Here is a 10,278-nt window from a genome sequence, read left to right as displayed (position 1 = left end):
TCCAAGCAAAAAGTCGTGCTTCAAGGCTCTCCCAGGGTTTCATCTCACCATGCTATTTGGTCAGTCCAACTCAGGCCACGCTTAGGAGCTTCTGCGAAAAAGAAGTGACCAGCCAATAACTTTTTGCTTGCTTCTTGTTCTTTTCAGTGTAAACCATGCAACCCGAGGGAACGGCAGAGATTGCAGCCACCACGTGGGAAATGCGTGGTAGCACGTAGCTTGGCGGTTGTTAACGTCGTGTTGTGCCGTTGCGCTTCTCCGAGTCCTCAGCCTTCCTCAAGGTTAGTTTCACCTTGCTGGAACCCAAGTATCATTCATTTTTCAGGCTTCTCGGGGCCATCAAGGTAGAGTTTGCTTGTTCTGGGTTTTGCATTCTGGCGTATTTGTTTTCCTTCTCTTCCTCAGGCCACAATCAGCCTCCTTATGTAATGACTTGTGTTATATAAACTCCATTCTTCAAGGAACAGTCATTAACCTACTACTGGGTATTGAAAATACCAAAATACTGTCACACAATTAAAATCACTAAATGGTGCCCTCAAATTAGAGCACAGATTGCATTGCAGATTTTTTTTTTTTTTTTAAATTAAACCACACCCATGAATCATTTGCTAAGCCGGGCACTTCACGCAAAAGTGCAGCGAGGCTGGGAAGGCGCCTTTCGCCACGATCCTGCCCAGCCCGTGCGGGTTCCCTCAACAGCTCTCTGCCCTGAGCTGCTTTCCCTTCTTACCGAGCTAGGAGGTGGTTTCCACCTTCTATATGCAGACCTCAGTAAAAGCGATGCAGAGAGAATGCAGCTAGTTACTCTGCTAGTTGTAGAAAACATATGCATTCTTAAAGTAACGGCCAAATAAAATCACAGGAGAGACCAGACTATTTGAAGACAAGTCTCAAGGGATTTCATGTAACTGAAGTTTTGCCTGGCCATCAGCCAACGCTTCTGACCGCCCAGCCATCCCCACGAACCAGGCTGGGTCAGGTCTGAGCCGGGCTTGAGGCGCTGAAGAAGGATTTTGCCGTTGGCTCAGGCTAAGCTGGGTTTCTCAGCGTAGCTCTGGAGGAGCCGTCTTCTCTTCTTGTCCTTTTGGAGCAAAAGTCCTGGCTGATGGGGATTCCAAACATCACTGTTCTGATCATTTTGCTCTGTGTTCGTGGCAGTCCTGCTTGCACCTCGTGCCCATTACCTCCCGCCGTCGGGAATAGGGCTGTATATTGGCCTGACAGTCAACAAACCGCAGCCTAGTCCTGGGCAACACGGTGCTAACGTGCGGGGTAGTGCAAGAAGCCTTTCTTGCTCCCACTGTCAGTGCCCGGAGTACAGAATCCACTAAACCTGACAGGCTCACAGGGCTGCAAACGTTGGATATCGGCCATGAAATTATCACAGTCTTTATTAAATCCAGGGGCCATGCAGAACCTTTGAGTCAACGATCTTCTGTGGCAATGAATTATATTAGAAATTCCTTCTCCTCTCTCCACTTCATCCTCCAGTTGGCAGGAGTACCAAGTGACATCTGCGATTCTGCAGCCAGGAAGATCTCACGCTTGCTTTACTGCAGTGTGTCAGTCAAACAGGTTTCCTCATTGCTCTTGCTGGCCCATTTTCAACGTGTCCAGACTTTGCTGGACTCTAAAGCTTGTCTTGTCCCATCCTCTTGACCCCACTACATCTAGGTTTGCTCCCTAGCCTTGCTACAGACTCTTTGTGAGTTTGCAAGAAGCAGGTCTTCACAGCAACCCGTGGTGGAAACGACGAGTTCTGCACAGCCACGGCAGGGATCAGACCGGAGCTGAACCCGGGCCAACAAATGGGCCGCCTGCTCTTGCAGAAACAAACCACGAGCAACGTTTCTGTCCCGTTCACCGCTAGCACACGTTGAACCCTTGGCTGCTCACAGCCTGGTTAGCAAGAGACCCAACAACGACCTGAGGCCACGCGTGGTGCTCAGCCGGTCTGGCCTTTCATCTGCAGGTCTAGGGGAGATAAGGCCACGAAGAGTTTCTCTACCGATTTCCATCTAATGAAAAGAGGCAGCAGGGACTGACTGTATTTCAGCAAAGTGACATTATACTTGTATGAGTGAAGACTTTTAACATAGATGCTAACAGACGCTCAGGAGATTTCGGGTTGCCACCACAATAGTTTACAATGGGTTTGTTAAACTTGTTCCTAAGCACTTTAATATTGCTAGAAATAAGCTGCTCCTTTTCAAAAACAAGCATCCACACTACCTATGGCTCCTGTTCAGTGTCAAGCCTCATGTTGTACTGTCACCACCATCCTCACGGAGACGAGGCCGTGGCCTGCATTACAAAATCTCAGTGGCATCTGGCCTATCCCCAGCCAAGGGACCACTGCCTCTGCTTTAACCCAACCCTGTTGCGTGACCTGGTACCATCACCCAGCTTCCTCTACGTCTCAGCACTTGAGGGCATACAGTATCCTTCCCTCCTTATTTAATATCTCTCAAACCCCAGCGATACTGGCAAGATGATAAAAAAGACCAGAGAGATCTGTATGGGAACCACCTCAAATTCTTTTTCCCCACCCTGGGAGCATGCAGCCCCAGGTAGGAATATTATCACAAGCCACATTCACAGGAACCGACTCCCTCTACTTTCCTCTTGAAGGGAGCGCAGGCCTCAGCTGGCATTCTGTGGTGCTCACACAAGTCAGAAATTACAGAAGAGTCTAACAACAACTAGAGCTAGCAATTCTCAATTTTTTCTCTTCCATAAGAACCCACTCAGCTGTCCCATATCCCTTTACTCCACTGCCTGTTTTTTATTCCCCTGTTCTTTTCACAGTTCTTGTACCGGCACAACCATTTGCGTTTGTCTTTATTGATACCTTCTCCTAAGCTCCTACACGTATGAGAAATAGAAGTTGAAGCTGGATCATCTGCCTGCAACAGAGTCATCGGGCTGCTGCATCGGGGACACGCAAAGATCAAGGATCCCAGCTACAGTCAGATCCAGCAGCACTGAGTCCTGGGGAGGAGTGCTGCTCTTCACCGCGTGCAGTCTGATTGCATTATCTGCATCACTTTGTGCACCGAGCCTCGCAGGCAAGCGGAGGAGGCCAGCAGGCACAGAACTTCAGGGATAAGACACCAGCAGTGCAGAGGGGAGAAAAGGCTCTTTAATCACCGGTTGAAAGATGTGCTGATGTCTCTGACAGAAAGAAGAATGTTCATGAATGTTAGGAAGGTCTTAAGCAAGACAAGAAGCACAGAAAACAGACATAACCAAAAGTGACTTGTGTGAAAGAAAAACAGGCTGCAAACTAGAAGTGAACAGGACTCCGCCGCTCTGCGCCTCGTGGATGGGATCTGCAGAGGGCTGAGATGTGAGGGATGGAAACCTCAGAAAGTTCTTGGCAAAGATCTGCCCACACGGGAGGTAGCGTCAACCTCACGGCAGCAAGAGAGCAAAATCTTATAAACGCTCTTCAGTAGACACTATTCTTTAATCAATATGGCCTTTCACAGAGAGTCAAAGAAGTGAGAGAAATGCTGATAAAACATAATCACTGCGTTTAGGAAGGGGGGGGACACACCTCCGGGAGGAATCTGCATTTAAAGGCACCTCTGCTGGCCTTATGGAAACTGGGAGAGCAGCCTTGACAGCTGAAATCTCATTTACAGCAGAAATCTCCCATCACAGCCGGGTTCTGAATACTCACAGCCTGTGTGCACGAGGCTGTTAACCCTTCGCTGCTTCCCTTCACTGAACAGGAAGGCCGGCTCCAGGAATTAAGAAGAAACGGACCATCTTTCAGCACTGATACTCATCAACAGGAGCATCAGTGTATCTACAGGGCAGGGAAGAGCACACCATCATCGTACATATGCCACCCCACTCTTAAAGGACAAATACATTATTTTAAACCGCCTCCTTTAAATCAAAGTTTCTCTTGAAATTTCTTTTTGACACACAAAATAAGTTTGACCATATGTTTAGCCAGAGTTTTATACCTACATATATATTTGTGTGCGTGTATAAGTATATGCATCTCTCAAACAAGACTAGGACCCCACAAAATTCCTCTATAAACTGAGCTTCATTATGGATTTCAGTGCAGATGAAGCATATGGAGGCAAAGTAATTCTATACATGCACACATTGTTCACTAACCTGGAAGTTCAATGAGAAGTCCACAGCTGGAGCACTGTGGGCAGTTCTGGTCCCCGCTGTACAAAAAGGATGTGGCCAGGCTGGAAGGGGCCCAGAGAAGGGCCACAAGGATGATCACAGGACCGGGAAGCTGCCATACGAGGATGGGCTGGGAGAGCTGGGTTTGTTCAGCCTTGAGAAAAGGAGGCTCAGAGGGGATCTCATCCCCGTGTACCAGTACTTAAGGGGCAGCTACAAAGGAGATGGAGACTCCCTTTTTACACGGAGTCCCATGGAGAGGACAAGGGGGGATGGACACAAGTTGCTCTTGGGGACATTCCGATGGGACACCAGAGGGACATTTTTCACAGTGAGGACAGTCACCGTTGGAATAATCTCCCCAGGGAAGGGGTTGGCTCGGCCGCGTTGGACACCTCCAAGAGTCACTGGACAGGGTGCTGGGCCATCTTGTCTAGGCTGGGCTCTTCCCAGAAAGGTTGGGCTAGATGATCCCTGAGGTCCCTTCCCACCTGGCATTCTGTGATAATGTGTCAAAGAACAGCTTCAGCTGAAGAACAAGGGCTGCTCACAGAAATGAGTACTTTGGGCTGTGGATCATTCAGAATACTTGCCTGTCCACCCGGGTCGGTCACCTATCCATCTCTCCAGTCAAACATCCTTCCACAGGCTGGGAAACAAACAAATGACAAATGACCAGCTCCCACTGTTGCTTTTGCTTATGAACAGGATGTTTAGGACAGAAGGAAGAGTTCTGTAACACCCTTATGTTATATTATGTTCTTAGACCAAGGCTTCTCATTCCAGTTGAAAAGATGCAGTGAACTGAAGTTCTGCTAATGTATCCACACTTGGCACCACAGCAACCCGAATTCTCTGCCAGTTATGCACATGAAAAGTATAATCTTTATGTCATAAATAGGACACTTCTGCAAACCTCCACATACACACACAAAACATGGGTTAAAACATCCTGTTTGGGTTTTTACCGCCTTTCTGTAAAATAACAAAGAGCTCCATTTAGGATGAATCAAGTTGAAAGTAGAAAACGTTTTCAAACACTTTCCAGGTGTCACCTTGCCACAGGTAGACTTCAGTACTGATGCTGTGCAGGGAAGGAAAGGTCTGCTCAAAACACTCAGTACTGTGCTTACTTGAGATGTCTTCCTAAAGAGATCGACTGAGGCAGTTCAGTCCTTACAGAATCATCTTCCTTTGGCTGCAGATATCCCCATGGTAACAAGCAATGGTATCAGACAGACAAATGAGCAGAAGCAGAGGGGGCTGAATGAAATCCTTCAAATACAGAGTCTCCAGGATCAAAATGGGACAGGGCAAGCCAATCCTCATACACTCTGCAAACCTTATCGCAACTGCTGCTTGAATTCCCCATCCCCTAACTGGTCTGATCTATTAACTCATTCTCCACAAAATTTTTTGCTTTAAGTATTTTTAACAGACAACAGAAACAGCACAGGTAATTCAGGGATATTAAACATTCCTGGGGCCAGAGTACGATGCAATGACCCATTTGGACACCATCCAGGACACAGATTGAGCTGGCAGAGGTCTACGTTTTCCCACAAGGCAGTTCAAACCACAGCCAACCCCCAGATCTCAGGAGCAGAGAGAGGGGCCTGACTCCACAGACTTCAAGATTTGCAACTGCGAAGAAGTATTTTCAGATACGGACTTGCAGTTTTGAGGTGTGGAGCAGATGCCTTTTAATGCGTGCGAGTGCGTTCACTGAAAGGTTAACCAGCACTGCCGTATGACTTACGACATACGCAGCCGAAGTTGTCTGCATAGACGGGTAACGTTGCCCTGAATTGAGAGAAAGTACGTACTTAGCGCTAACTTCCTGCATGTGCCAAACGATTAGAGTCAAGGAAATTTAGCTGATCCGTGTGAGCTGTCGGAGGTCAGTCATAGAATGAGAGGGAGACGCCAGGAGCTCAAACCTCGTTTCATGATACTTCACTTTTTTAACATTACGTTTAAAAAGTTGTTCTCACATATCCAAGCATTAAAGTGCAAATTGTTTACAGGTTCCTTTAACAAAGCAACTTTTAAGATCTTCTCTTGCCTGGAAGCAGCAGCACTTCACCAGTCACATTTTGAATGTCCAATAATTTGGTTTGGTTTTACTTTTATCAGTCTGAACACAGCGAAGTCTGAGCTTTTGCTCTGTTTGCATGCACATACTCCGTTTCTGGATTTTGAGCCGTGTTTATTACCGCTGCGTGAGAGGAGAACGCTTCGACTCAAAAGCTATTTCAGTTAAAAAAAAAAAAGCTTTAAACTATTTCCATTGCCAGTGGAGGTTGCCATTTGTTCCCAACTTCCTCACAGAAGGCACAGACACAATGGGCCCTGACTGCTGCAGTTACGGCTTCACGGTCTTATTAGTCTCACACGCGATAACTCAAAAGCAATTGAGACCCCAAAAGGTTTCCAGGCAGTGCCCCAATCCGTGCAGAGGAAGCAGTTCACTTTAGCTCAACACAGGATCAAAAACCATTGTGAGCTGCCCAAACACACAACCCCTCCCAACGAGGGACACAGCGCAGGTCGTCTTCTTCCTATCAAGATCTTCCCGCTGTCATGACCCTCTCCGAGACACTGGATGAACGAGCCTTCTTGCGCTACTTCAGATCCTTCGTGTTTTGCCTCACAGAGCACAGCCACGTTTACTTCTATTTTGAAAATAGACAAACTTACAGGTTTTTAATTTTTATTGGATGCTTCCAACTTTATATCTAATAATATACAGATACTCGTTTTGTCATTGCTCCATTCATATCCTCACATAGTTCAGCCATTCTGCCACATGAAAATAAAAAAAAAAGCACAACTGAAATAAAATAAATTTGTCAGCTGGAAAAATACATTATAAACTTATATTCAAGAAACATTCTCTTTATAATTAAAAACCTACTTGTAATAATTAAAGTAGGATATAAAGAAAATCTTGATTTTCATTTTTAAATAGGTGGCCTTTGTGTATACTTTTAATCATCTCATATGTACAAGCCCAACCAGTATCTCTGCCTACCTGTGACAGAATACCTGAAACAAAACAAAAAGACACTGAAAAGGAGTTTTTAAAACAAAGAAAAAAGATCAATATTATTTTTCCAGGAAAATACAGTATAATCAGAACTTTAAACACATGCTTCCCTCATCTGTATTAAGGCCTAGGAGACAAATGCGCTTTAATAAAAGCAGACAGTATGAAGAAAAGTCCTTCCACTTTTCTCTTCAAATTCCTGTAACAGCTCATCTATTTCATTTTCCATGTCTTCTGTGTGCTGTATCTAGAAGAGAAAAAATACTCAGCAACCAGACTCCAAGGATATGATGTAGTTTAGAAAACTGCAATAATTCAATGCTTTTGGCTGACTGTGAAATCTAAACCAGCAGGGCTGCACCAAACCGTGCAGCACCGGGTGCTTTACCGAGATTCCCAGCATTCCCAGATGTATATATATTCCGCATATCCTCCTTTCTCCAACCCAGTGAACTGGCACTTAACTAGTACTTTGTTGAGTAGGCAACATCCATCCTCACTAGGTAACAAATGGAAGCTTCAGAATAGCTACAAGCGCACTGAACAGATGGCTAAAATTTCAAGTCCTTGAACCCTCTTAGGCTTTTTGAATCTGGAAAGGATTTAAGACCAGAATAGATCACACAGGCTGGAGTAAAAAAGCCTGTTGCCACACTGGAATAGGTAAACTCATCAACTTGCACACTGTGAAAGGACACAGAGCCTCTCTCTGTTCTCTTGACAGTTACACCGACTGTTCTAAGTGCAGCTTATTTCAGCGTTACTTCAAGGGCCCCCAAATATGGATGACAGAAGGCACCAGTTTTTCCACATCACACACACGACAGGGTGGTGCTATGAAATACACCTACATAGGATGTTTTTCAAGCGTATCGTGATCTAGAATGCAACCCTGATGTTTAAATCCCACATATTACAACTGCCTTTGAAATGGGACGTTTTTGCCATAAACAGCGTTTTGAGTATGGGCTCAGCACGTGCAGCGGTTACGCGCTGTGCTTTGCGAAACTGCTTTTCACGTAAGCTGCCGATGCCTTGGTTCTGAGTGTGCACGCAGAGAGTCCACTTTGGAAACCATGAACTCAGCTACAATTCATCGCTTTACACAACTACTCCAAAAATAACCACAAGAATTTGGAAGCTTCCGTGTCTTGACATGGATTCTACTTAAACAACTTCTGCTCCAGGCAGCACCTTTAGTAAGTACCAAGCAAACCCCAACCCCTGCGCGGTCAGCTGGGTCCAAGGTACCCACAGGCAACGAGCCCTCTCTACTTACACACTGGCAGAGCTCACAGATAAGGAAAGCGCCCAGGGTTGCCTCCTCGTGGTTATCCTGAATGTCCACATTGATCACATGTACTGGCTGACATGTCTCCTGCTCTCTGGAATTTAAATCTAGTTGAAAACAGAACACACATAACAGCAAAACGTTGGGTGGAATGGTATCGTATTTTACACAGAGTATTCACAAGGTTTTTAAAAAGACATAGACATTGTCCACCTCTGCCTTCTCCAAACTTTTTATAAAATTGTTTATTTAATAACGTCTTAAACAATAGCTCCTCTTATTTCAAAAATGAGAGAAGGATTTTGGAAACAAAATCATTCCGTTTTGTGGAAGGGCCGTGACAGTTTATTTGCCCTGGTCAAGAAACGTTACTGCTCACCTTACTCTGGCAGTCTTTAAAGACCAAGATCAAGATTCTCAAAAGTCAAGAATAATTTTGGGCTTCTTCACCTGGAGAGTTTCAATTGCCTTTTTTTTTTTTTTTTAAAAAAAACCATACATCCAACACTGAAAATTAAACTGCAAGGTGAACCCCTGCAAGTTAAGCACTGACAGACACATTAGAAAATTCTAGCTTTACTGTGTTCAGCTTATTCACAAGGGTGGAAGGGGGAAAAATAAAACATCTTTTTCCTACTAATCTGCCCATGTATTGTTTTGCCTCTCTAACATAACCTTCCTGTTACACACGCAAGTTTTTAAGCTACAAGTTCTTCTCTCCTAACCCCATTCCGCAACTTCATTTTGGCAAACCTGTTGAGGCCTCCATTCTAAAATTTCAGCTTTCACATCTAGAGCCATAATGTGGCACTCGAGCCTTCTTCCTTTCTTTGGTCGATTATGAAGGGCATTAACATGAAGTTAGAGAGATGCACAACTGGAAAATTAGGAAGTGGTTGCTCTTCACCTCCCTTCCTCAAGATATTCACCTTAGAGTGAAAGCTGCTTTTATGTGAGACGTGCTGAAGATCCATTCAAATACCAGGGCAGCTGCTGATCAATACATTTTGAACACTTCACTTAAAGATTGAGAACACTAAAGGCTCAGCTTGCGGAAGCCCAACACGTATCGCCCTCTGTATTACTTGTGACATGACCACTGGGGACCGAAAAGGCAAAGCAACAGCCTTTTAAATTGTGTACGATACTAATTCAGATGGCTGGTCTTTCAATGTAAACTAAACGTCTTAAACCTCCCATCAGCCTGTGTCCAGCACTTCCAGAGAGAGGCAGCGTTCTCGGCCCAGGAGCTAACCGAGTCATTGCTGAAACCCCACAGCTTTCGGTGAGTCCACGTCAAGCCTGCTGCATCGTGTTCATGCAGAACCCAGTCCCCAGCTGAGACTCTTCCAGCACGTCTCACTTCAACTCGTTTAAGGGCAAAGCCGCAGCATGTTTGCAGAGTGTTAACCATGTCCAAGAACAGTTTCTCCACCTGTACCGGAGGTATTTATTGTGGATAAACTGCTTGGAAGGTCACAGAAAGTCTTCCACCAAGAAGGGAGGGAAGGTGCATTAAGGAAGACAGCCTAGATTTTGTTTCTCCATCAGCCCAGGGTGAAAAAATGCTCATCACATACAAACTGCTCCATGAGCATTTTCAAACCAAACATGTATTTGAGTTTCTCCAAATGCTTGCTATTTCCCCGATGTCAGCCCTTAAAATTGCTATACATCCACAATCTGTGTAGCTGCCAACAGCAGCATCTTTTAGAAGTATTCAGCCATCACCTCTCTGCTACGTAAAGTCTACGGCAATGGACTGCGAGCTCTTGTCCCT

At 45.3% G+C, this 10,278-nt stretch overlaps 1 protein-coding gene across 1 annotated transcript in view; it reads right to left on the bottom strand.

Moving 5' to 3' along the window:
* Positions 1-6,854: 6,854 nt before the first annotated feature.
* Positions 6,855-10,278, bottom strand: part of SSU72 (SSU72 homolog, RNA polymerase II CTD phosphatase) — a 29,370-nt gene continuing 25,946 nt past the window's right edge. The window contains exons 4-5 of the mRNA XM_064470519.1: positions 8,487-8,605; positions 6,855-7,454 (exon numbers count right to left, since the gene is read on the bottom strand). Of these exons, the coding sequence (XP_064326589.1) occupies positions 7,353-7,454; positions 8,487-8,605 (221 nt within the window). The 3' untranslated portion in view covers positions 6,855-7,352. The remainder of the gene's footprint in view (positions 7,455-8,486; positions 8,606-10,278) is intronic.

The sequence above is a fragment of the Phalacrocorax carbo genome, chromosome 20, assembly GCF_963921805.1.
Source record: "Phalacrocorax carbo chromosome 20, bPhaCar2.1, whole genome shotgun sequence".
Lineage (NCBI taxonomy): Eukaryota > Metazoa > Chordata > Aves > Suliformes > Phalacrocoracidae > Phalacrocorax > Phalacrocorax carbo.
Note: the sequence above shows the minus strand (reverse complement) of the source record. Positions and strands in the feature narration are given on the sequence as shown.